This window comes from Argiope bruennichi, chromosome 10 (genome assembly GCF_947563725.1).
Source record: "Argiope bruennichi chromosome 10, qqArgBrue1.1, whole genome shotgun sequence".
Classification (NCBI taxonomy): domain Eukaryota; kingdom Metazoa; phylum Arthropoda; class Arachnida; order Araneae; family Araneidae; genus Argiope; species Argiope bruennichi.
Genome location: NC_079160.1, coordinates 123,624,206 through 123,651,604, shown reverse-complemented (window position 1 = coordinate 123,651,604; position 27,399 = coordinate 123,624,206). Strand labels below are relative to the sequence as shown.

Below are 27,399 nucleotides of genomic sequence, written 5' to 3'. Positions count from 1 at the left end.
TGAGGGTCCCGTAACAGTGGATGTCGACGTAACTGTTGGAGGTGCACCAGGAGGAGGCCCTGGAGGCGTTGGACCAGGTGGGGCTGGATTTGGCCCTGGAGGTGGAGCTGGATTTGGCCCTGGAGGTGGAGCTGGATTTGGTCCGGGAGGAGCACCTGGAGCGCCAGGAGGTCCCGGTGGTCCAGGAGGTCCAGGCGGACCAGGAGGTAGAGTGATTTTAAATATTATTCGTATATGTTTAAAGTATTTGGGAACATAATCTTCAAAATATCTTATTTTAATTTTTTCCGCTCAGTATTTTCATCATTCTAATCCTATAATTTGATAATATCTTCATTTCTTTGCAATTGCCACATCGTGCTTGAAGATTTGAATTATTTTAAAGCAATATTCGTCGAAGCCAAATAATAAATTGTTGAAAATAATTTCGGGTGCATTGATTTTACTCTGAATATTCACTGAAAGGTATTGGATCGAACAAACATTATTTAAAATGCTGATATTTGAAATTTCAAGGAAAAAAAGAATCTTTACTAACAGAAACGAAAAAAGAGGAAATAAAATGTATTTCTTAAGAAAATTTTACATCTTTAATATTCTCAAGATAGTTGATTGTATTGACTAATACTTTATACGGGAGATTTATATTTCCCTTTTTTATAAACGTTCCATCTTTGCCCAAGTTGATATAGCAGTCGTTCGGTCGTAAGGAATAGCAATACATAGAAGTGGAATAATCTTAAATAGCCAAATACATAAGAGAAGAGAAAACAAACACAAACTGGAAAACCGGAAACTAAACATTAAAAGAATATATTTTTATTGTAAATACAAATAAATATTGTTTTCGATTATTTTGTTTGGTTGTCTTCACACAGGATGGCTGAAAGTATCCAATTTTGTGGAATTCATTGTTACAAATTGCATGCCATATAAGAGGTGTAAATCTTTTAGCATCATTATTTACTGTTATAGATATTTATATATTTTATGATCTGTAGGATCCGGACCAGGAGGCGCCGGAGGTTATGGACCAGGTGGGGCCGGAGGTTTTGGACCAGGTGGGGCCGGAGGTTTTGGACCAGGTGGAGCCGGAGGTTTTGGACCAGGTGGAGCCGGAGGTTATGGACCTGGAGGAGTCGGACCAGGTGGTGCAGGACCGGGCGGTGCAGGAGGCGAGGGTCCCGTAACAGTGGAAGTGGACGTAACAGTAGGTCCTGAAGGAGCAGGTGGAGGTCCCGGCGGCGTTGGACCCGGAGGATTTGGACCTGGAGCAGGAGGAGCACCTGGAGCGCCAGGAGGTCCCGGTGGTCCAGGAGGTCCCGGTGGACCAGGAGGTCCAGGCGGACCAGGAGGTAGAGTGATTTTAAATATTATTCGTATATGTTTAAAGTATTTTTGAACATAATCTTCAAGATATCCTATTTTAATTTTTTCCGCGTAGTATTTTCAACATTCTAATCCTATAATTTGATAATATCTTCATTTTTTTGCAATTGCCACATCGTGCTTGAAGATTTGAATTTTTTTAATGCAATATTCGTCGAAGCCAAATAATAAATTGTTGAAAATAATTTCCGGTGCATTGATTTTACTCTGAATATTCATTGAAAGGTATTGGATCGAACAAACATTATTTATAATGCTGATATTTGAAATTTCAAGGAAAAGAAGAATCTTTACTAACAGAAACGAAAAAAGAGGAAATAAAATGTATTTCCTAAGAAAATTTTACATCTTTAATATTCTCAAGATAGTTGTTTGTATTGGCTGATACTTTATACGGGAGATTTATATTTCCCTTTTTTATATACGTTCCATCCTTGCCCAAGTTGATATAGGAGTAGTTCTGTCGTAAGGAATAGCTACACATTGAAGAGGAATAAACTGAAATCGCCAAATACATAAGAGAAGAGAAAACGAACACTAACTGGAAATACGGAAACTAAACATTAAAAGAATATATTTTTATTGGAAATACAAATAAATATTTTTTTCGACTATTTTGCTTGGTTGTCTTCACACAAGATGTCTGAAAGTATCCAATTTTGTGGAATTAATTGTTACAGATTGCATGTCCTATAAGAAATGAAATCTTTTAGTATCATTATTTACTGTTATAGATATTTATATATTTTATGATCTGTAGTATCCGGACCAAGAGGCGCCGGAGGTTATGGACCAGGTGGAGCCGGAGGTTTTGGACCTGGTGGAGCCGGAGGTTATGGACCAGGAGGAGTCGGGCCAGGTGGAGCCGGAGGTTATGGACCAGGAGGAGTCGGACCAGGTGGAGCCGGAGGTTTTGGACCAGGTGGAGCCGGACGTTATGGACCAGGAGGAGTCAGACCAGGTGGAGCCGGAGGTTATGGACCTGGAGGAGTCGGACCAGGTGGAGCCGGAGGTTATGGACCTGGAGGAGTCCGACCAGGTGGTGCAGGACCAGGCGGTGCAGGAGGTGAGGGTCCCGTAACAGTGGATGTCGACGTAACTGTTGGAGGTGCACCAGGAGGAGGCCCTGGAGGCGTTGGACCAGGTGGGGCTGGATTTGGCCCTGGAGGTGGAGCTGGATTTGGTCCGGGAGGAGCACCTGGAGCGCCAGGAGGTCCCGGTGGTCCAGGAGGTCCCGGTGGACCAGGAGGTCCAGGCGGACCAGGAGGTAGAGTGATTTTAAATATTATTCGTATATGTTTAAAGTATTTGGGAACATAATCTTCAAAATATCTTATTTTAATTTTTTCCGCTCAGTATTTTCATCATTCTAATCCTATAATTTGATAATATCTTCATTTCTTTGCAATTGCCACATCGTGCTTGAAGATTTGAATTATTTTAATGCAATATTCGTCGAAGCCAAATAATAAATTGTTGAAAATAATTTCGGGTGCATTGATTTTACTCTGAATATTCACTGAAAGGTATTGGATCGAACAAACATTATTTAAAATGCTGATATTTGAAATTTCAAGGAAAAAAAGAATCTTTACTAACAGAAACGAAAAAAGAGGAAATAAAATGTATTTCTTAAGAAAATTTTACATCTTTAATATTCTCAAGATAGTTGATTGTATTGACTAATACTTTATACGGGAGATTTATATTTCCCTTTTTTATAAACGTTCAATCTTTGCCCAAGTTGATATAGCAGTCGTTCGGTCGTAAGGAATAAAAATACATAGAAGTGGAATAATCTTAAATAGCCAAATACATAAGAGAAGAGAAAAGAAACACAAACTGGAAAACCGGAAACTAAACATTAAAAGAATATATTTTTATTGTAAATACAAATAAATATTGTTTTCGATTATTTTGTTTGGTTGTCTTCACACAGGATGGCTGAAAGTATCCAATTTTGTGGAATTCATTGTTACAGATTGCATGTCATATAAGAGGTTGAAATCTTTTAGCATCATTATTTACTGTTATAGATATTTATATATTTTATGATCTGTAGGATCCGGACCAGGAGGCGCCGGAGGTTATGGACCAGGTGGGGCCGGAGGTTTTGGACCAGGTGGAGCCGGAGGTTTTGGACCAGGTGGAGCTGGAGGTTATGGACCTGGAGGAGTCGGACCAGGTGGTGCAGGAGGCGAGGGTCCCGTAACAGTGGAAGTGGACGTAACAGTAGGTCCTGAAGGAGCAAGCGGAGGTCCCGGCGGCGTTGGACCCGGAGGATTTGGACCTGGTGCAGGAGGAGCACCTGGAGCGCCAGGAGGTCCCGGTGGTCCAGGAGGTCCCGGTGGACCAGGAGGTAGAGTGATTTTAAATATTCTTCGTATATGTTTAAAATATTTGGGAACATAATCTTCAAGATATCCTATTTTAATTTTTTCCGCGTAGTATTTTCAACATTCTAATCCTATAATTTGATAATATCTTCATTTCTTTGCAATTGCCACATCGTGCTTGAAGATTTGAATTTTTTAATGCAATATTCGTCGAAGCCAAATAATAAATTGTTGAAAATAATTTCGGGTGCATTGATTTTACTCTGAATATTCATTGAAAGGTATTGGATCGAACAAACATTATTTATAATGCTGATATTTGAAATTTCAAGGAAAAGAAGAATCTTTAATAACAGAAACGAAAAAAGAGGAAATAAAATGTATTTCCTAAGAAAATTTTACATCTTTAATATTCTCAAGATAGTTGTTTGTATTGGCTGATACTTTATACGGAAGATTTATATTTCCCTTTTTTATATACGTTCCATCCTTGCCCAAGTTGATATAGGAGTAGTTCTGTCGTAAGGAATAGCTACACATTGAAGAGGAATAAACTGAAATCGCCAAATACATAAGAGAAGACAAAACGAACACTAACTGGAAAATCGGAAACTAAACATTAAAAGAATATATTTTTATCGGAAATACAAATAAATATTTTTTTCGACTATTTTGCTTGGTTGTCTTCACACAGGATGTCTGAAAGTATCCAATTTTGTGGAATTAATTGTTACAGATTGCATGTCCTATAAGAAATGAAATCTTTTAGTATCATTATTTACTGTTATAGATATTTATATATTTTATGATCTGTAGGATCCGTACCAGGAGGCGCCGGAGGTTATGGACCAGGTGGAGCCGGAGGTTTTGGACCAGGTGGAGCCGGAGGTTATGGACCAGGAGGAGTCGGACCAGGTGGAGCCGGAGGTTATGGTCCAGGAGGAGTCGGACCAGGTGGAGCCGGAGGTTTTGGACCAGGTGGAGCCGGACGTTATGGACCAGGAGGAGTCAGACCAGGTGGAGCCGGAGGTTATGGACCTGGAGGAGTCGGACCAGGTGGTGCAGGACCAGGCGGTGCAGGAGGTGAGGGTCCCGTAACAGTGGATGTCGACGTAACTGTTGGAGGTGCACCAGGAGGAGGCCCTGGAGGCGTTGGACCAGGTGGGGCTGGATTTGGCCCTGGAGGTGGAGCTGGATTTGGTCCGGGAGGAGCACCTGGAGCGCCAGGAGGTCCCGGTGGTCCAGGAGGTCCCGGTGGACCAGGAGGTCCAGGCGGACCAGGAGGTAGAGTGATTTTAAATATTATTCGTATATGTTTAAAGTATTTGGGAACATAATCTTCAAAATATCTTATTTTAATTTTTTCCGCTCAGTATTTTCATCATTCTAATCCTATAATTTGATAATATCTTCATTTCTTTGCAATTGCCACATCGTGCTTGAAGATTTGAATTATTTTAATGCAATATTCGTCGAAGCCAAATAATAAATTGTTGAAAATAATTTCGGGTGCATTGATTTTACTCTGAATATTCACTGAAAGGTATTGGATCGAACAAACATTATTTAAAATGCGGATATTTGAAATTTCAAGGAAAAAAAGAATCTTTACTAACAGAAACGAAAAAAGAGGAAATAAAATGTATTTCTTAAGAAAATTTAACATCTTTAATATTCTCAAGATAGTTGATTGTATTGACTAATACTTTATACGGGAGATTTATATTTCCCTTTTTTATAAACGTTCCATCTTTGCCCAAGTTGATATAGCAGTCGTTCGGTCGTAAGGAATAGCAATACATAGAAGTGGAATAATCTTAAATAGCCAAATACATAAGAGAAGAGAAAACAAACACAAACTGGAAAACCGGAAACTAAACATTAAAAGAATATATTTTTATTGTAAATACAAATAAATATTGTTTTCGATTATTTTGTTTGGTTGTCTTCACACAGGATGGCTGAAAGTATCCAATTTTGTGGAATTCATTGTTACAGATTGCATGTCATATAAGAGGTTGAAATCTTTTAGCATCATTATTTACTGTTATAGATATTTATATATTTTATGATCTGTAGGATCCGGACCAGGAGGCGCCGGAGGTTATGGACCAGGTGGGGCCGGAGGTTTTGGACCAGGTGGAGGCGGAGGTTTTGGACCAGGTGGAGCCGGAGGTTATGGACCTGGAGGAGTCGGACCGGGCGGTGCAGGAGGCGAGGGTCCCGTAACAGTGGAAGTGGACGTAACAGTAGGTCCTGAAGGAGCAGGCGGAGGTCCAGGCGGCGTTGGACCCGGAGGATTTGGACCTGGTGCAGGAGGAGCACCTGGAGCGCCAGGAGGTCCCGGTGGTCCAGGAGGTCCCGGTGGACCAGGAGGTCCAGGCGGACCAGGAGGTAGAGTGATTTTAAATATTATTCGTATATGTTTAAAGTATTTGGGAACATAATCTTCAAGATATCCTATTTTAATTTTTTCCGCGTAGTATTTTCAACATTCTTATCCTATAATTTGATAATATCTTCATTTCTTTGCAATTGCCACATCGTGCTTGAAGATTTGAATTTTTTTAATGCAATATTCGTCGAAGCCAAATAATAAATTGTTGAAAATAATTTCGGGTGCATTGATTTTACTCTGAATATTCATTGAAAGGTATTGGATCGAACAAACATTATTTATAATGCTGATATTTGAAATTTCAAGGAAAAGAAGAATCTTTACTAACAGAAACGAAAAAAGAGGAAATAAAATGTATTTCCTAAGAAAATTTTACATCTTTAATATTCTCAAGATAGTTGTTTGTATTGGCTGATACTTTATACGGAAGATTTATATTTCCCTTTTTTATATACGTTCCATCCTTGCCCAAGTTGATATAGGAGTAGTTCTGTCGTAAGGAATAGCTACACATTGAAGAGGAATAAACTGAAATCGCCAAATACATAAGAGAAGAGAAAACGAACACTAACTGGAAAATCGGAAACTAAACATTAAAAGAATATATTTTTATCGGAAATACAAATAAATATTTTTTTCGACTATTTTGCTTGGTTGTCTTCACACAGGATGTCTGAAAGTATCCAATTTTGTGGAATTCATTGTTACAGATTGCATGTCCTATAAGAAATGAAATCTTTTAGTATCATTATTTACTGTTATAGATATTTATATATTTTATGATCTGTAGGATCCGGACCAGGAGGCGCCGGAGGTTATGGACCAGGTGGAGCCGGAGGTTTTGGACCAGGTGGAGCCGGAGGTTATGGACCAGGAGGAGTCGGACCAGGAGGAGTCGGACCAGGTGGAGCCGGAGGTTATGGACCAGGAGGAGTCGGACCAGGTGGAGCCGGAGGTTATGGTCCAGGAGGAGTCGGACCAGGTGGAGCCGGAGGTTTTGGACCAGGTGGAGCCGGACGTTATGGACCAGGAGGAGTCAGACCAGGTGGAGCCGGAGGTTATGGACCTGGAGGAGTCGGACCAGGTGGTGCAGGACCAGGCGGTGCAGGAGGTGAGGGTCCCGTAACAGTGGATGTCGACGTAACTGTTGGAGGTGCACCAGGAGGAGGCCCTGGAGGCGTTGGACCAGGTGGGGCTGGATTTGGCCCTGGAGGTGGAGCTGGATTTGGTCCGGGAGGAGCACCTGGAGCGCCAGGAGGTCCCGGTGGACCAGGAGGTCCAGGCGGACCAGGAGGTAGAGTGATTTTAAATATTATTCGTATATGTTTAAAGTATTTGGGAACATAATCTTTTAAATATCTTATTTTAATTTTTTCCGCTCAGTATTTTCATCATTCTAATCCTATAATTTGATAATATCTTCATTTCTTTGCAATTGCCACATCGTGCTTGAAGATTTGAATTATTTTAATGCAATATTCGTCGAAGCCAAATAATAAATTGTTGAAAATAATTTCGGGTGCATTGATTTTACTCTGAATATTCACTGAAAGGTATTGGATCGAACAAACATTATTTAAAATGCTGATATTTGAAATTTCAAGGAAAAAAAGAATCTTTACTAACAGAAACGAAAAAAGAGGAAATAAAATGTATTTCTTAAGAAAATTTAACATCTTTAATATTCTCAAGATAGTTGATTGTATTGACTAATACTTTATACGGGAGATTTATATTTCCCTTTTTTATAAACGTTCCATCTTTGCCCAAGTTGATATAGCAGTCGTTCGGTCGTAAGGAATAGCAATACATAGAAGTGGAATAATCTTAAATAGCCAAATACATAAGAGAAGAGAAAACAAACACAAACTGGAAAACCGGAAACTAAACATTAAAAGAATATATTTTTATTGTAAATACCAATAAATATTGTTTTCGATTATTTTGTTTGGTTGTCTTCACACAGGATGGCTGAAAGTATCCAATTTTGTGGAATTCATTGTTACAGATTGCATGTCATATAAGAGGTTGAAATCTTTTAGCATCATTATTTACTGTTATAGATATTTATATATTTTATGATCTGTAGGATCCGGACCAGGAGGCGCCGGAGGTTATGGACCAGGTGGGGCCGGAGGTTTTGGACCAGGTGGAGCCGGAGGTTTTGGACCAGGTGGAGCCGGAGGTTATGGACCTGGAGGAGTCGGACCAGGTGGTGCAGGACCGGGCGGTGCAGGAGGCGAGGGTCCCGTAACAGTGGAAGTGGACGTAACAGTAGGTCCTGAAGGAGCAGGCGGAGGTCCCGGCGGCGTTGGACCCGGAGGATTTGGACCTGGTGCAGGAGGAGCACCTGGAGCGCCAGGAGGTCCCGGTGGTCCAGGAGGTCCCGGTGGACCAGGAGGTCCAGGCGGACCAGGAGGTAGAGTGATTTTAAATATTATTCGTATATGTTTAAAGTATTTGGGAACATAATCTTCAAGATATCCTATTTTAATTTTTTCCGCGTAGTATTTTCAACATTCTTATCCTATAATTTGATAATATCTTCATTTCTTTGCAATTGCCACATCGTGCTTGAAGATTTGAATTTTTTTAATGCAATATTCGTCGAAGCCAAATAATAAATTGTTGAAAATAATTTCGGGTGCATTGATTTTACTCTGAATATTCATTGAAAGGTATTGGATCGAACAAACATTATTTATAATGCTGATATTTGAAATTTCAAGGAAAAGAAGAATCTTTACTAACAGAAACGAAAAAAGAGGAAATAAAATGTATTTCCTAAGAAAATTTTACATCTTTAATATTCTCAAGATAGTTGTTTGTATTGGCTGATACTTTATACGGAAGATTTATATTTCCCTTTTTTATATACGTTCCATCCTTGCCCAAGTTGATATAGGAGTAGTTCTGTCGTAAGGAATAGCTACACATTGAAGAGGAATAAACTGAAATCGCCAAATACATAAGAGAAGACAAAACGAACACTAACTGGAAAATCGGAAACTAAACATTAAAAGAATATATTTTTATCGGAAATACAAATAAATATTTTTTTCGACTATTTTGCTTGGTTGTCTTCACACAGGATGTCTGAAAGTATCCAATTTTGTGGAATTCATTGTTACAGATTGCATGTCCTATAAGAAATGAAATCTTTTAGTATCATTATTTACTGTTATAGATATTTATATATTTTATGATCTGTAGGATCCGGACCAGGAGGCGCCGGAGGTTATGGACCAGGTGGAGCCGGAGGTTTTGGACCAGGTGGAGCCGGAGGTTATGGACCAGGAGGAGTCGGACCAGGTGGAGCCGGAGGTTATGGACCAGGAGGAGTCGGACCAGGTGGAGCCGGAGGTTATGGTCCAGGAGGAGTCGGACCAGGTGGAGCCGGACGTTATGGACCAGGAGGAGTCAGACCAGGTGGAGCCGGAGGTTATGGACCTGGAGGAGTCGGACCAGGTGGTGCAGGACCAGGCGGTGCAGGAGGTGAGGGTCCCGTAACAGTGGATGTCGACGTAACTGTTGGAGGTGCACCAGGAGGAGGCCCTGGAGGCGTTGGACCAGGTGGGGCTGGATTTGGCCCTGGAGGTGGAGCTGGATTTGGTCCGGGAGGAGCACCTGGAGCGCCAGGAGGTCCCGGTGGTCCAGGAGGTCCCGGTGGACCAGGAGGTCCAGGCGGACCAGGAGGTAGAGTGATTTTAAATATTATTCGTATATGTTTAAAGTATTTGGGAACATAATCTTCAAAATATCTTATTTTAATTTTTTCCGCTCAGTATTTTCATCATTCTAATCCTATAATTTGATAATATCTTCATTTCTTTGCAATTGCCACATCGTGCTTGAAGATTTGAATTATTTTAATGCAATATTCGTCGAAGCCAAATAATAAATTGTTGAAAATAATTTCGGGTGCATTGATTTTACTCTGAATATTCACTGAAAGGTATTGGATCGAACAAACATTATTTAAAATGCTGATATTTGAAATTTCAAGGAAAAAAAGAATCTTTACTAACAGAAACGAAAAAAGAGGAAATAAAATGTATTTCTTAAGAAAATTTTATATCTTTAATATTCTCAAGATAGTTGATTGTATTGACTAATACTTTATACGGGAGATTTATATTTCCCTTTTTTATAAACGTTCCATCTTTGCCCAAGTTGATATAGCAGTCGTTCGGTCGTAAGGAATAGCAATACATAGAAGTGGAATAATCTTAAATAGCCAAATACATAAGAGAAGAGAAAACAAACACAAACTGAAAAACCGGAAACTAAACATTAAAAGAATATATTTTTATTGTAAATACAAATAAATATTGTTTTCGATTATTTTGTTTGGTTGTCTTCACACAGGATGGCTGAAAGTATCCAATTTTGGGGAATTCATTGTTACAGATTGCATGTCATATAAGAGGTTGAAATCTTTTAGCATCATTATTTACTGTTATAGATATTTATATATTTTATGATCTGTAGGATCCGGACCAGGAGGCGCCGGAGGTTATGGACCAGGTGGGGCCGGAGGTTTTGGACCAGGTGGAGCCGGAGGTTTTGGACCAGGTGGAGCCGGAGGTTATGGACCTGGAGGAGTCGGACCAGGTGGTGCAGGACCGGGCGGTGCAGGAGGCGAGGGTCCCGTAACAGTGGAAGTGGACGTAACAGTAGGTCCTGAAGGAGCAGGCGGAGGTCCCGGCGGCGTTGGACCCGGAGGATTTGGACCTGGTGCAGGAGGAGCACCTGGAGCGCCAGGAGGTCCCGGTGGTCCAGGAGGTCCCGGTGGACCAGGAGGTCCAGGCGGACCAGGAGGTAGAGTGATTTTAAATATTATTCGTATATGTTTAAAGTATTTGGGAACATAATCTTCAAGATATCCTATTTTAATTTTTTCCGCGTAGTATTTTCAACATTCTTATCCTATAATTTGATAATATCTTCATTTCTTTGCAATTGCCACATCGTGCTTGAAGATTTGAATTTTTTTAATGCAATATTCGTCGAAGCCAAATAATAAATTGTTGAAAATAATTTCGGGTGCATTGATTTTACTCTGAATATTCATTGAAAGGTATTGGATCGAACAAACATTATTTATAATGCTGATATTTGAAATTTCAAGGAAAAGAAGAATCTTTACTAACAGAAACGAAAAAAGAGGAAATAAAATGTATTTCCTAAGAAAATTTTACATCTTTAATATTCTCAAGATAGTTGTTTGTATTGGCTGATACTTTATACGGAAGATTTATATTTCCCTTTTTTATATACGTTCCATCCTTGCCCAAGTTGATATAGGAGTAGTTCTGTCGTAAGGAATAGCTACACATTGAAGAGGAATAAACTGAAATCGCCAAATACATAAGAGAAGAGAAAACGAACACTAACTGGAAAATCGGAAACTAAACATTAAAAGAATATATTTTTATCGGAAATACAAATAAATATTTTTTTCGACTATTTTGCTTGGTTGTCTTCACACAGGATGTCTGAAAGTATCCAATTTTGTGGAATTCATTGTTACAGATTGCATGTCCTATAAGAAATGAAATCTTTTAGTATCATTATTTACTGTTATAGATATTTATATATTTTATGATCTGTAGGATCCGGACCAGGAGGCGCCGGAGGTTATGGACCAGGTGGAGCCGGAGGTTTTGGACCAGGTGGAGCCGGAGGTTATGGACCAGGAGGAGTCGGACCAGGTGGAGCCGGAGGTTATGGACCAGGAGGAGTCGGACCAGGTGGAGCCGGAGGTTATGGTCCAGGAGGAGTCGGACCAGGTGGAGCCGGAGGTTTTGGACCAGGTGGAGCCGGACGTTATGGACCAGGAGGAGTCAGACCAGGTGGAGCCGGAGGTTATGGACCTGGAGGAGTCGGACCAGGTGGTGCAGGACCAGGCGGTGCAGGAGGTGAGGGTCCCGTAACAGTGGATGTCGACGTAACTGTTGGAGGTGCACCAGGAGGAGGCCCTGGAGGCGTTGGACCAGGTGGGGCTGGATTTGGCCCTGGAGGTGGAGCTGGATTTGGTCCGGGAGGAGCACCTGGAGCGCCAGGAGGTCCCGGTGGTCCAGGAGGTCCCGGTGGACCAGGAGGTCCAGGCGGACCAGGAGGTAGAGTGATTTTAAATATTATTCGTATATGTTTAAAGTATTTGGGAACATAATCTTCAAAATATCTTATTTTAATTTTTTCCGCTCAGTATTTTCATCATTCTAATCCTATAATTTGATAATATCTTCATTTCTTTGCAATTGCCACATCGTGCTTGAAGATTTGAATTATTTTAATGCAATATTCGTCGAAGCCAAATAATAAATTGTTGAAAATAATTTCGGGTGCATTGATTTTACTCTGAATATTCACTGAAAGGTATTGGATCGAACAAACATTATTTAAAATGCTGATATTTGAAATTTCAAGGAAAAAAAGAATCTTTACTAACAGAAACGAAAAAAGAGGAAATAAAATGTATTTCTTAAGAAAATTTAACATCTTTAATATTCTCAAGATAGTTGATTGTATTGACTAATACTTTATACGGGAGATTTATATTTCACTTTTTTATAAACGTTCCATCTTTGCCCAAGTTGATATAGCAGTCGTTCGGTCGTAAGGAATAGCAATACATAGAAGTGGAATAATCTTAAATAGCCAAATACATAAGAGAAGAGAAAACAAACACAAACTGGAAAACCGGAAACTAAACATTAAAAGAATATATTTTTATTGTAAATACAAATAAATATTGTTTTCGATTATTTTGTTTGGTTGTCTTCACACAGGATGGCTGAAAGTATCCAATTTTGTGGAATTCATTGTTACAGATTGCATGTCATATAAGAGGTTGAAATCTTTTAGCATCATTATTTACTGTTATAGATATTTATATATTTTATGATCTGTAGGATCCGGACCAGGAGGCGCCGGAGGTTATGGACCAGGTGGGGCCGGAGGTTTTGGACCAGGTGGAGCCGGAGGTTTTGGACCAGGTGGAGCCGGAGGTTATGGACCTGGAGGAGTCGGACCAGGTGGTGCAGGACCGGGTGGTGCAGGAGGCGAGGGTCCCGTAACAGTGGAAGTGGACGTAACAGTAGGTCCTGAAGGAGCAGGCGGAGGTCCCGGCGGCGTTGGACCCGGAGGATTTGGACCTGGTGCAGGAGGAGCACCTGGAGCGCCAGGAGGTCCCGGTGGTCCAGGAGGTCCCGGTGGACCAGGAGGTCCAGGCGGACCAGGAGGTAGAGTGATTTTAAATATTATTCGTATATGTTTAAAGTATTTGGGAACATAATCTTCAAGATATCCTATTTTAATTTTTTTCGCGTAGTATTTTCAACATTCTTATCCTATAATTTGATAATATCTTCATTTCTTTGCAATTGCCACATCGTGCTTGAAGATTTGAATTTTTTTAATGCAATATTCGTCGAAGCCAAATAATAAATTGTTGAAAATAATTTCGGGTGCATTGATTTTACTCTGAATATTCATTGAAAGGTATTGGATCGAACAAACATTATTTATAATGCTGATATTTGAAATTTCAAGGAAAAGAAGAATCTTTACTAACAGAAACGAAAAAAGAGGAAATAAAATGTATTTCCTAAGAAAATTTTACATCTTTAATATTCTCAAGATAGTTGTTTGTATTGGCTGATACTTTATACGGAAGATTTATATTTCCCTTTTTTATATACGTTCCATCCTTGCCCAAGTTGATATAGGAGTAGTTCTGTCGTAAGGAATAGCTACACATTGAAGAGGAATAAACTGAAATCGCCAAACACATAAGAGAAGAGAAAACGAACACTAACTGGAAAATCGGAAACTAAACATTAAAAGAATATATTTTTATCGGAAATACAAATAAATATTTTTTTCGACTATTTTGCTTGGTTGTCTTCACACAGGATGTCTGAAAGTATCCAATTTTGTGGAATTCATTGTTACAGATTGCATGTCCTATAAGAAATGAAATCTTTTAGTATCATTATTTACTGTTATAGATATTTATATATTTTATGATCTGTAGGATCCGGACCAGGAGGCGCCGGAGGTTATGGACCAGGTGGAGCCGGAGGTTTTGGACCAGGTGGAGCCGGAGGTTATGGACCAGGAGGAGTCGGACCAGGTGGAGCCGGAGGTTATGGACCAGGAGGAGTCGGACCAGGTGGAGCCGGAGGTTATGGTCCAGGAGGAGTCGGACCAGGTGGAGCCGGAGGTTTTGGACCAGGTGGAGCCGGACGTTATGGACCAGGAGGAGTCAGACCAGGTGGAGCCGGAGGTTATGGACCTGGAGGAGTCGGACCAGGTGGTGCAGGACCAGGCGGTGCAGGAGGTGAGGGTCCCGTAACAGTGGATGTCGACGTAACTGTTGGAGGTGCACCAGGAGGAGGCCCTGGAGGCGTTGGACCAGGTGGGGCTGGATTTGGCCCTGGAGGTGGAGCTGGATTTGGTACGGGAGGAGCACCTGGAGCGCCAGGAGGTCCCGGTGGTCCAGGAGGTCCCGGTGGACCAGGAGGTCCAGGCGGACCAGGAGGTAGAGTGATTTTAAATATTATTCGTATATGTTTAAAGTATTTGGGAACATAATCTTCAAAATATCTTATTTTAATTTTTTCCGCTCAGTATTTTCATCATTCTAATCCTATAATTTGATAATATCTTCATTTCTTTGCAATTGCCACATCGTGCTTGAAGATTTGAATTATTTTAATGCAATATTCGTCGAAGCCAAATAATAAATTGTTGAAAATAATTTCGGGTGCATTGATTTTACTCTGAATATTCACTGAAAGGTATTGGATCGAACAAACATTATTTAAAATGCTGATATTTGAAATTTCAAGGAAAAAAAGAATCTTTACTAACAGAAACGAAAAAAGAGGAAATAAAATGTATTTCTTAAGAAAATTTTACATCTTTAATATTCTCAAGATAGTTGATTGTATTGACTAATACTTTATACGGGAGATTTATATTTCCCTTTTTTATAAACGTTCCATCTTTGCCCAAGTTGATATAGCAGTCGTTCGGTCGTAAGGAATAGCAATACATAGAAGTGGAATAATCTTAAATAGCCAAATACATAAGAGAAGAGAAAACAAACACAAACTGGAAAACCGGAAACTAAACATTAAAAGAATATATTTTTATTGTAAATACAAATAAATATTGTTTTCGACTATTTTGCTTGGTTGTCTTCACACAGGATGTCTGAAAGTATCCGATTTTGTGGAATTCATTGTTACAGATTGCATGTCCTATAAGAAATGAAATCTTTTAGTATCATTATTTACTGTTATAGATATTTATATATTTTATGATCTGTAGGATCCGGACCAGGAGGCGCCGGAGGTTATGGACCAGGTGGAGCCGGAGGTTTTGGACCAGGTGGAGCCGGAGGTTATGGACCAGGAGGAGTCGGACCAGGTGGAGCCGGAGGTTATGGACCAGGAGGAGTCGGACCAGGTGGAGCCGGAGGTTATGGTCCAGGAGGAGTCGGACCAGGTGGAGCCGGAGGTTTTGGACCAGGTGGAGCCGGACGTTATGGACCAGGAGGAGTCAGACCAGGTGGAGCCGGAGGTTATGGACCTGGAGGAGTCGGACCAGGTGGTGCAGGACCAGGCGGTGCAGGAGGTGAGGGTCCCGTAACAGTGGATGTCGACGTAACTGTTGGAGGTGCACCAGGAGGAGGCCCTGGAGGCGTTGGACCAGGTGGGGCTGCATTTGTCCCTGGAGGTGGAGCTGGATTTGGTCCGGGAGGAGCACCTGGAGCGCCAGGAGGTCCCGGTGGACCAGGAGGTCCAGGCGGACCAGGAGGTAGAGTGATTTTAAATATTATTCGTATATGTTTAAAGTATTTGGGAACATAATCTTCAAAATATCTTATTTTAATTTTTTCCGCTCAGTATTTTCATCATTCTAATCCTATAATTTGATAATATCTTCATTTCTTTGCAATTGCCACATCGTGCTTGAAGATTTGAATTATTTTAATGCAATATTCGTCGAAGCCAAATAATAAATTGTTGAAAATAATTTCGGGTGCATTGATATTACTCTGAATATTCACTGAAAGGTATTGGATCGAACAAACATTATTTAAAATGCTGATATTTGAAATTTCAAGGAAAAAAAGAATCTTTACTAACAGAAACGAAAAAAGAGGAAATAAAATGTATTTCTTAAGAAAATTTTACATCTTTAATATTCTCAAGATAGTTGATTGTATTGACTAATACTTTATACGGGAGATTTATATTTCCCTTTTTTATAAACGTTCCATCTTTGCCCAAGTTGATATAGCAGGCGTTCGGTCGTAAGGAATAGCAATACATAGAAGTGGAATAATCTTAAATAGCCAAATACATAAGAGAAGAGAAAACAAACACAAACTGGAAAACCGGAAACTAAACATTAAAAGAATATATTTTTATTGTAAATACAAATAAATATTGTTTTCGATTATTTTGTTTGGTTGTCTTCACACAGGATGGCTGAAAGTATCCAATTTTGTGGAATACATTGTTACAGATTGCATGTCATATAAGAGGTTGAAATCTTTTAGCATCATTATTTACTGTTATAGATATTTATATATTTTATGATCTGTAGGATCCGGACCAGGAGGCGCCGGAGGTTATGGACCAGGTGGGGCCGGAGGTTATGGACCTGGAGGAGTCGGACCAGGTGGTGCAGGACCGGGCGGTGCAGGAGGCGAGGGTCCCGTAACAGTGGAAGTGGACGTAACAGTAGGTCCTGAAGGAGCAGGCGGAGGTCCCGGCGGCGTTGGACCCGGAGGATTTGGACCTGGTGCAGGAGGAGCACCTGGAGCGCCAGGAGGTCCCGGTGGTCCAGGAGGTCCCGGTGGACCAGGAGGTCCAGGCGGACCAGGAGGTAGAGTGATTTTAAATATTATTCGTATATGTTTAAAGTATTTGGGAACATAATCTTCAAGATATCCTATTTTAATTTTTTCCGCGTAGTATTTTCAACATTCTTATCATATAATTTGATAATATCTTCATTTCTTTGCAATTGCCACATCGTGCTTGAAGATTTGAATTTTTTTAATGCAATATTCGTCGAAGCCAAATAATAAATTGTTGAAAATAATTTCGGGTGCATTGATTTTACTCTGAATATTCATTGAAAGGTATTGGATCGAACAAACATTATTTATAATGCTGATATTTGAAATTTCAAGGAAAAGAAGAATCTTTACTAACAGAAACGAAAAAAGGGGAAATAAAATGTATTTCCTAAGAAAATTTTACATCTTTAATATTCTCAAGATAGTTGTTTGTATTGGCTGATACTTTATACGGGAGATTTATATTTCCCTTTTTTATATACGTTCCATCCTTGCCCAAGTTGATATAGGAGTAGTTCTGTCGTAAGGAATAGCTACACATTGAAGAGGAATAAACTGAAATCGCCAAATACATAAGAGAAGAGAAAACGAACACTAACTGCAAAATCGGAAACTAAACATTAAAAGAATATATTTTTATTGGAAATACAAATAAATATTTTTTTCGACTATTTTGCTTGGTTGTCTTCACACAGGATGTCTGAAAGTATCCAATTTTGTGGAATTCATTGTTACAGATTGCATGTCCTATAAGAAATGAAATCTTTTAGTATCATTATTTACTGTTATAGATATTTATATATTTTATGATCTGTAGGATCCGGACCAGGAGGCGCCGGAGGTTATGGACCAGGTGGAGCCGGAGGTTTTGGACCAGGTGGAGCCGGAGGTTATGGACCAGGAGGAGTCGGACCAGGTGGAGCCGGAGGTTATGGACCAGGAGGAGTCGGACCAGGTGGAGCCGGAGGTTATGGTCCAGGAGGAGTCGGACCAGGTGGAGCCGGAGGTTTTGGACCAGGTGGAGCCGGACGTTATGGACCAGGAGGAGTCAGACCAGGTGGAGCCGGAGGTTATGGACCTGGAGGAGTCGGACCAGGTGGTGCAGGACCAGGCGGTGCAGGAGGTGAGGGTCCCGTAACAGTGGATGTCGACGTAACTGTTGGAGGTGCACCAGGAGGAGGCCCTGGAGGCGTTGGACCAGGTGGGGCTGGATTTGGCCCTGGAGGTGGAGCTGGATTTGGTCCGGGAGGAGCACCTGGAGCGCCAGGAGGTCCCGGTGGTCCCGGTGGACCAGGAGGTCCAGGCGGACCAGGAGGTAGAGTGATTTTAAATATTATTCGTATATGTTTAAAGTATTTGGGAACATAATCTTCAAAATATCTTATTTTAATTTTTTCCGCTCAGTATTTTCATCATTCTAATCCTATAATTTGATAATATCTTCATTTCTTTGCAATTGCCACATCGTGCTTGAAGATTTGAATTATTTTAATGCAATATTCGTCGAAGCCAAATAATAAATTGTTGAAAATAATTTCGGGTGCATTGATTTTACTCTGAATATTCACTGAAAGGTATTGGATCGAACAAACATTATTTAAAATGCTGATATTTGAAATTTCAAGGAAAAAAAGAATCTTTACTAACAGAAACGAAAAAAGAGGAAATAAAATGTATTTCTTAAGAAAATTTTACATCTTTAATATTCTCAAGATAGTTGATTGTATTGACTAATACTTTATACGGGAGATTTATATTTCCCTTTTTTATAAACGTTCCATCTTTGCCCAAGTTGATATAGCAGTCGTTCGGTCGTAAGGAATAGCAATACATAGAAGTGGAATAATCTTAAATAGCCAAATACATAAGAGAAGAGAAAACAAACACAAACTGGAAAACCGGAAACTAAACATTAAAAGAATATATTTTTATTGTAAATACAAATAAATATTGTTTTCGATTATTTTGTTTGGTTGTCTTCACACAGGATGGCTGAAAGTATCCAATTTTGTGGAATTCATTGTTACAGATTGCATGTCATATAAGAGGTTGAAATCTTTTAGCATCATTATTTACTGTTATAGATATTTATATATTTTATGATCTGTAGGATCCGGACCAGGAGGCGCCGGAGGTTATGGACCAGGTGGGGCCGGAGGTTTTGGACCAGGTGGAGCCGGAGGTTTTGGACCAGGTGGAGCCGGAGGTTATGGACCTGGAGGAGTCGGACCAGGTGGTGCAGGACCGGGCGGTGCAGGAGGCGAGGGTCCCGTAACAGTGGAAGTGGACGTAACAGTAGGTCCTGAAGGAGCAGGCGGAGGTCCCGGCGGCGTTGGACCCGGAGGATTTGGACCTGGTGCAGGAGGAGCACCTGGAGCGCCAGGAGGTCCCGGTGGACCAGGAGGTCCAGGCGGACCAGGAGGTAGAGTGATTTTAAATATTATTCGTATATGTTTAAAGTATTTGGGAACATAATCTTCAAGATATCCTATTTTAATTTTTTCCGCGTAGTATTTTCAACATTCTTATCCTATAATTTGATAATATCTTCATTTCTTTGCAATTGCCACATCGTGCTTGAAGATTTGAATTTTTTTAATGCAATATTCGTCGAAGCCAAATAATAAATTGTTGAAAATAATTTCGGGTGCATTGATTTTACTCTGAATATTCATTGAAAGGTATTGGATCGAACAAACATTATTTATAATGCTGATATTTGAAATTTCAAGGAAAAGAAGAATCTTTACTAACAGAAACGAAAAAAGAGGAAATAAAATGTATTTCCTAAGAAAATTTTACATCTTTAATATTCTCAAGATAGTTGTTTGTATTGGCTGATACTTTATACGGGAGATTTATATTTCCCTTTTTTATATACGTTCCATCCTTGCCCAAGTTGATATAGGAGTAGTTCTGTCGTAAGGAATAGCTACACATTGAAGAAGAATAAACTGAAATCGCCAAATACATAAGAGAAGAGAAAACGAACACTAACTGGAAAATCGGAAACTAAACATTAAAAGAATATATTTTTATTGGAAATACAAATAAATATTTTTTTTGACTATTTTGCTTGGTTGTCTTCACACAGGATGTCTGAAAGTATCCAATTTTGTGGAATTCATTGTTACAGATTGCATGTCCTATAAGAAATGAAATCTTTTAGTATCATTATTTACTGTTATAGATATTTATATATTTTATGATCTGTAGGATCCGGACCAGGAGGCGCCGGAGGTTATGGACCAGGTGGAGCCGGAGGTTTTGGACCAGGTGGAGCCGGAGGTTTTGGACCAGGTGGAGCCGGAGGTTATGGACCAGGAGGAGTCGGACCAGGTGGAGCCGGAGGTTTTGGACCAGGTGGAGCCGGAGGTTATGGACCAGGAGGAGTCGGACCAGGTGGAGCCGGAGGTTTTGAACCAGGTGGAGCTGGACGTTATGGACCAGGAGGAGTCAGACCAGGTGGAGCCGGAGGTTATGGACCTGGAGGAGTCGGACCAGGTGGTGCAGGACCAGGCGGTGCAGGAGGTGAGGGTCCCGTAACAGTGGATGTCGACGTAACTGTTGGAGGTGCACCAGGAGGAGGCCCTGGAGGCGTTGGACCAGGTGGAGCTGGATTTGGCCCTGGAGGTGGAGCTGGATTTGGTCCGGGAGGAGCACCTGGAGCGCCAGGAGGTCCCGGTGGTCCAGGAGGTCCCGGTGGACCAGGAGGTCCAGGCGGACCAGGAGGTCCAGGCGGACCAGGAGGTAGAGTGATTTTAAATATTATTCGTATATGTTTAAAGTATTTGGGAACATAATCTTCAAAATATCTTATTTTAATTTTTTCCGCTCAGTATTTTAATCATTCTAATCCTATAATTTGATAATATCTTCATTTCTTTGCAATTGCCACATCGTGCTTGAAGATTTGAATTATTTTAATGCAATATTCGTCGAAGCCAAATAATAAATTGTTGAAAATAATTTCGGGTGCATTGATTTTACTCTGAATATTCACTGAAAGGTATTGGATCGAACAAACATTATTTAAAATGCTGATATTTGAAATTTCAAGGAAAAAAAGAATCTTTACTAACAGAAACGAAAAAAGTGGAAATAAAATGTATTTCTTAAGAAAATTTTACATCTTTAATATTCTCAAGATAGTTGATTGTATTGACTAATACTTTATACGGGAGATTTATATTTCCCTTTTTTATAAACGTTCCATCTTTGCCCAAGTTGATATAGCAGTCGTTCGGTCGTAAGGAATAGCAATACATAGAAGTGGAATAATCTTAAATAGCCAAATACATAAGAGAAGAGAAAACAAACACAAACTGGAAAACCGGAAACTAAACATTAAAAGAATATATTTTTATTGTAAATACAAATAAATATTGTTTTCGATTATTTTGTTTGGTTGTCTTCACACATGATGGCTGAAAGTATCCAATTTTGTGGAATTCATTGTTACAGATTGCATGTCATATAAGAGGTTGAAATCTTTTAGCATCATTATTTACTGTTATAGATATTTATATATTTTATGATCTGTAGGATCCGGACCAGGAGGCGCCGGAGGTTATGGACCAGGTGGGGCCGGAGGTTTTGGACCAGGTGGAGCCGGAGGTTTTGGACCAGGTGGAGCCGGAGGTTATGGACCTGGAGGAGTCGGACCAGGTGGTGCAGGACCGGGCGGTGCAGGAGGCGAGGGTCCCGTAACAGTGGAAGTGGACGTAACAGTAGGTCCTGAAGGAGCAGGCGGAGGTCCCGGCGGCGTTGGACCTGGTGCAGGAGGAGCACCTGGAGCGCCAGGAGGTCCCGGTGGTCCAGGAGGTCCCGGTGGACCAGGTGGTCCAGGCGGACCAGGAGGTAGAGTGATTTTAAATATTATTCGTATATGTTTAAAGTATTTGGGAACATAATCTTCAAGATATCCTATTTTAATTTTTTCCGCGTAGTATTTTCAACATTCTAATCCTATAATTTGATAATATCTTCATTTCTTTGCAATTGCCACATCGTGCTTGAAGATTTGAATTTTTTTAATGCAATATTCTTCGAAGCCAAATAATAAATTGTTGAAAATAATTTCGGGTGCATTGATTTTACTCTGAATATTCATTGAAAGGTATTGGATCGAACAAACATTATTTATAATGCTGATATTTGAAATTTCAAGGAAAAGAAGAATCTTTACTAACAGAAACGAAAAAAGGGGAAATAAAATGTATTTCCTAAGAAAATTTTACATCTTTAATATTCTCAAGATAGTTGTTTGTATTGGCTGATACTTTATACGGGAGATTTATATTTCCCTTTTTTATATACGTTCCATCCTTGCCCAAGTTGATATAGGAGTAGTTCTGTCGTAAGGAATAGCTACACATTGAAGAGGAATAAACTGAAATCGCCAAATACATAAGAGAAGAGAAAACGAACACTAACTGGAAAATCGGAAACTAAACATTAAAAGAATATATTTTTATTGGAAATACAAATAAATATTTTTTTCGACTATTTTGCTTGGTTGTCTTCACACAGGATGTCTGAAAGTATCCAATTTTGTGGAATTCATTGTTACAGATTGCATGTCCTATAAGAAATGAAATCTTTTAGTACCATTATTTACTGTTATAGATATTTATATATTTTATGATCTGTAGGATCCGGACCAGGAGGCGCCGGAGGTTATGGACCAGGTGGAGCCGGAGGTTTTGGACCAGGTGGAGCCGGAGGTTATGGACCAGGAGGAGTCGGACCAGGTGGAGCCCGAGGTTATGGACCTGGAGGAATTGGACCAGGTGGTGCAGGACCAGGTGGCGCAGGAGGTGAGGGTCCCGTAACAGTGGATGTCGACGTAACTGTTGGCGGGGCACCAGGAGGAGGCCCTGGCGGCACTGGACCTGGTGGAGCTGGATTTGGTCCTGGAGGTGGAGCTGGATTTGGTCCAGGAGGTGCGCCAGGAGGTCCCGGTGGTTCAGGAGGACGAGGAATAGCGTACGGACCTGGAGGTAGAGTGATTTTCTTTCTGTATCCTTATACATAAAGTTTTAAAATAGTTGACAGAAGTAGCTAGTAAATGTATGATTGTTTTGTGCATCCTCTATTTAACTTATGTATAATTAAATATATATTTTTTATCTTCTTTATATTTAATTTATAAGGCATTTATTATTATTTTGCATGTAACACTTAAAAAAAGGAACTTCCTAATTGACTGAAATTGTTATTATAAATGAATTGTGTTAAGTTCTCTAATTTCCTTAATATTTTACAATTGCATTTTCTTTACTAACCAGTTTTATTTTCGTTTTCTCTATCTCTGCCTCTCAAATCACAAGTTTTGTGAATTTTGTGATTAGCTTCGAGATAATTGTGTTCTTAAATGACTATAATTGATTATGACTGTTATAAAAATAAAATTTAAACATGAAATTTATCAGAAAGCGAATGAATGTGGATTGAAAAATTGTATCTTTCTAAACATAGAAGAAGTAAATATAAATAAATTGTTATACAAAAAAAATTCTGGAAAAGTTTAATGAATACACAAAACAATGCACATAATGAGTTTCATTGTAATTTCTTTGGAATCTTAGGTAGTGCAGGTGGAGTCCGTGGTGGCACTGTTTCCACCTCCAGCGGATCTGGAGTTGCAAACCAATTAAGAGTCGTTGAAAACATAATAGTGAGCGGTGGACCATCAGGAGGAATTGGTGGCGCCCCTGGCGGCCAAACATATGGCGGACCATCTAGGATGTCATCTTTGGTGAACGGAGTGCTAAGCTCCATGCAGCCATCCGGATTCAACTATCAGAATTTCGGAAATGTTATGTCTCAGTACTCCACAGGTTCCGGAACCTGCAACAGCAATGACATGAATCTGATGATGGACGCACTCATGGCGGCCTTGCATTGCCTCTCTTATGGAGGATCCGGCTCAGTCCCCTCTACCCCGTCGTATTCGGCGATGTCTGCCTACAACCAATCTATCCGCAGAATGTTTGCATATTAAAGTTCATCTGTAATTCCTTATTGTATAAAATTAGAAATTAAAGCAATAAAATGTAAAGCATATTTTGATTTGTGTTTATATAGCTTTTGTTATTTTATTTTGCTACAAAAATTTGAAAATTTTATCGTGTTTTAAAATAATAATAATACTGTATTTATTAAAATATCTTTGTTAGTAGATCCAAAATGTTTTGTCTTCAATTTATGAATCATTATTATAAATAATCTTAAAATTAAATTTGCCTCTTGATAGTACCTCATATATTGGAACAAAAATGAATAATGTTAGCTAATGATTAAGTTTTGAAAATATTAAAGTAGTGCTTATCATAGAAAACACTAAATTATAGAAAATTTCAGAATTCTAGTGGAACATCAAAGAGGGATTTAAATCATTTAGAACATTCAATTTTCGTAAACACAAAGTTTTCATATATGAAACAAAGCAAGCTAACAAAAGTTTGTAAAATGCCTTTAATACTTCAAAATTCTAACACAGTGTAAAAGTCAGTGAAAAGTCGGTTGCTTCATTTCGTCTTGACGAATTGAAATTCATCATTTTAAAATTTTAAAAAAATTGAAAAACAGATATTTTCAACTTTTTTCTATTACATTTAACATAAACCTGCTTGTAAAATTATGCAATGAATGTAGGACACAGATATTCTGCAATTATAGACTACTTTCATACTGTTTTGCGGATTGTGTGTGAGGTATGTTAGGATATTAAATTAAAATTTGGGATATTATTTTAAATTGGATTATTTTAAAATTTATTGTTTTAATAAAAAGAAAACTGTATTCAGATACTTTAATTGATGAGGAGGAATATAAGATTTTTTTAAAAAAAAATAATTGTAGGGCATAAAATAAATTTCGGCTTTCATTTTAACTCGCAATTAATATGAATTTTCTTCCTATAATTCGATAAGCCATTCATTTAATATTAGCTAAAATTTGGACAGAGCTGAAAAGGAAAAAAAAAAAGAAAGAAAGAAAAAGAAGGTAATGAGCCACAATTAAATTGCCGATGTTTAAAGTACAAACACGAATAAAAACAAAGAATACAAGGACAAACACGGCACCACTTTTTATACAGTGCCCGAAAAAATTATAAGGACACGCGAAAAATTGCCAAATCTAGAAGCCTTGTTTACAGAATCGTATGCAAATTTTTGCAGCAAAAATAGAAGAAAAACTAAAATATTTTATGCGTAAAGTAATTAAAATTTTCAATTTTAAATCTTCTAAAATTTAAATTTCGATTTTTAAACCTAAATGAAAACGGAAAAAAGTATAAGGACATTGCTTTTTCTCAAGTAATTATTTAACAATTTGCATATTTGAGAGCATAAAATGACAATTCCGAGTTAAAAGATTAATTTGCGAAAAGAATTTCCCACTCGGCGACTTTCAGTGTGAATTTTTAAACGATGCCCAAAGGAACTCAACTTTCTGACTCTGAAAAAGGAAAAATTGTTGCTTTTCGAGAATGTGGATTAAATGGATAGGAAATTTCAAAAAGAATCAAGAGATCTGAAACGGTGGTTTATAATTTTCTAAAAAATCCTGGAATGTATGGTATGAAAAAGCGAACTGGGAGGCCATAAATTCTCACTCGTCGACAAAAAAGAATGATTGTAAGGAGAGCTTGCGAGAAAAGAGAAACCTCAAATGAAGTTAGACAAAATTTGAGTTTACCATGCTCAACAAGGACTGTTCAAAATGTTTTGAGTAAATATCCTCAAGTTTCTTATGGGAAATTAGTGTCACGCCCCCCTCTTACAAATCATCATAAGAAAAGAAGAGTTTCTTTGCCAAAAAATACATTTATCTTGGTCAAAAGTGGGCTGATGTAATTTTTTCGGGCAAAAAAAAGTTCATTCTTGATGGAACTGATGGTTTTCGTTATTTTTGGTATGATCTGCGAAAGATCAAGGAAGTGTTTTCCAGTCGTCAATATGGTGGTGGCTCGGTTATGGTATGGGACGCTTTTGGGGCAAATGGAACCTCTCCAATTGTATTTATCAACCGTAAAATGAATTCGGACAGGTATGTTGATATATTAGGAGAAAGTTTGTTACCTGAAGCGCCACTAATTACTTCAGGGGACTATATTTTTCAGCAGGATAATGCTTCGATACACGTTTCTACGAGTGCAAAACTCTGGTTTGAAGCTAATTCTGTAAATTTACTTGATTGGCCGGCGAGAAGTCTCGATCTTAATCCAATCGAAAACTTATGGGGACTTCTAGCCCGAGAAGTTTATAAAAACGGCACACAGTATCAATGTACACAAGATCTTGTCGTCGCTATCAAAGACGCTTGGGAAAAAATATCTGTGGACATTTTAAAAGATCTTTCAGGATCTATGACCTCTCGGCTTATTCAAGTGATTGAAAAAAAAGGTAGTTTTCTTCATTATTGAAACATTTTTTAAGTATTTTATAACATGTCCTTATAATTTTTTCCGTATTTCCTTTAATGTTAAATTTTTTAAAATCAATATTTTGAAGCTAAATTATGTTTTTTATGTTATATAAGTGTTATCACAAAATTATGCTGCAGAAGTAAGAAATATAAAAAGTTCATTTAGGTGAAATGGAAATAAAGCATAATTTCAAGCAATTACACGTTGTCCTTATACTTTTTTCGCGCACTGTAAATGTTACCGTTAATGTGATTAATCGTTTATCATTAATAATAACCAGTAAAAGTGATTAATCGCTTTATTACTTTCGAATTAAAAATTGGCAGTTATTATTAATATTAATTTCTGTTCTTATTAATACTAACCGCTGTTATTATAACAAACTTATATTTGTATAGCATTTATATTCTTATAATAATTATTTTCTTAGTATGATTTATTTTTCAATAGATCATACTAACTGTGTGAAAGCAATAATAAGTACTGAACTGTGTGATAGCAATAAAATCATTACCTATGGTTGCTTTAAAATGTATTATTTTATTGTTTTTGTCTAAGCATTGAAAGAAATTTGAAAATAATTATTTAGATTATAAAGAATCTTCTTTTGCCGTCTAGCTTCCCGAGAAGATTTTTTTATTAACTTATTTAATTTTTTTAAAACTTACTACGCATGTACTAAACAGGATATTTATTTTTTAGCCTTCAACAATGGAATGGAATCACACATTAAGATGTTTAATGAAACACTGAAAACGATTTCAATTTCAGGGCAATAACGTAATCTATTGTTCGAAATCCAGCAAATTTTTTTTTAAATAATCGTTATTCAAAATTTGCACAACTGTTAAATTAGTGCCACTAAAAAAACAATTTTCTGAATTTCAAAATGGTGCAAAATTTATTTTTGTGCCATAATAATTTCGGAAGTTATCCCGAGAAAAATGCTAAAATT

General features: G+C 38.7%; 1 protein-coding gene across 1 annotated transcript in view; it reads left to right on the top strand.

Moving 5' to 3' along the window:
• Positions 1-24,076, top strand: part of LOC129987768 (fibroin heavy chain-like) — a 60,309-nt gene extending 36,233 nt beyond the window's left edge. Inside the window, exons 46-73 of the mRNA XM_056095706.1 lie at positions 2,234-2,248; positions 2,558-2,656; positions 4,554-4,703; positions 4,863-4,886; positions 7,232-7,336; positions 8,468-8,524; positions 9,421-9,819; positions 10,615-10,650; positions 10,699-10,944; positions 11,739-11,786; positions 11,877-11,927; positions 11,979-12,245; positions 13,041-13,076; positions 13,125-13,370; positions 14,165-14,212; positions 14,303-14,353; positions 14,405-14,671; positions 15,466-15,513; positions 15,604-15,654; positions 15,706-15,954; positions 16,750-17,031; positions 17,826-17,873; positions 17,964-18,014; positions 18,066-18,323; positions 19,119-19,394; positions 21,815-21,868; positions 22,663-23,010; positions 23,599-24,076. Of these exons, the coding sequence (XP_055951681.1) occupies positions 2,234-2,248; positions 2,558-2,656; positions 4,554-4,703; positions 4,863-4,886; positions 7,232-7,336; positions 8,468-8,524; positions 9,421-9,819; positions 10,615-10,650; positions 10,699-10,944; positions 11,739-11,786; positions 11,877-11,927; positions 11,979-12,245; positions 13,041-13,076; positions 13,125-13,370; positions 14,165-14,212; positions 14,303-14,353; positions 14,405-14,671; positions 15,466-15,513; positions 15,604-15,654; positions 15,706-15,954; positions 16,750-17,031; positions 17,826-17,873; positions 17,964-18,014; positions 18,066-18,323; positions 19,119-19,394; positions 21,815-21,868; positions 22,663-23,010; positions 23,599-24,014 (4,226 nt within the window). The 3' untranslated portion in view covers positions 24,015-24,076. The remainder of the gene's footprint in view (positions 1-2,233; positions 2,249-2,557; positions 2,657-4,553; positions 4,704-4,862; positions 4,887-7,231; positions 7,337-8,467; positions 8,525-9,420; positions 9,820-10,614; positions 10,651-10,698; positions 10,945-11,738; positions 11,787-11,876; positions 11,928-11,978; positions 12,246-13,040; positions 13,077-13,124; positions 13,371-14,164; positions 14,213-14,302; positions 14,354-14,404; positions 14,672-15,465; positions 15,514-15,603; positions 15,655-15,705; positions 15,955-16,749; positions 17,032-17,825; positions 17,874-17,963; positions 18,015-18,065; positions 18,324-19,118; positions 19,395-21,814; positions 21,869-22,662; positions 23,011-23,598) is intronic.
• Positions 24,077-27,399: the final 3,323 nt, after the last annotated feature.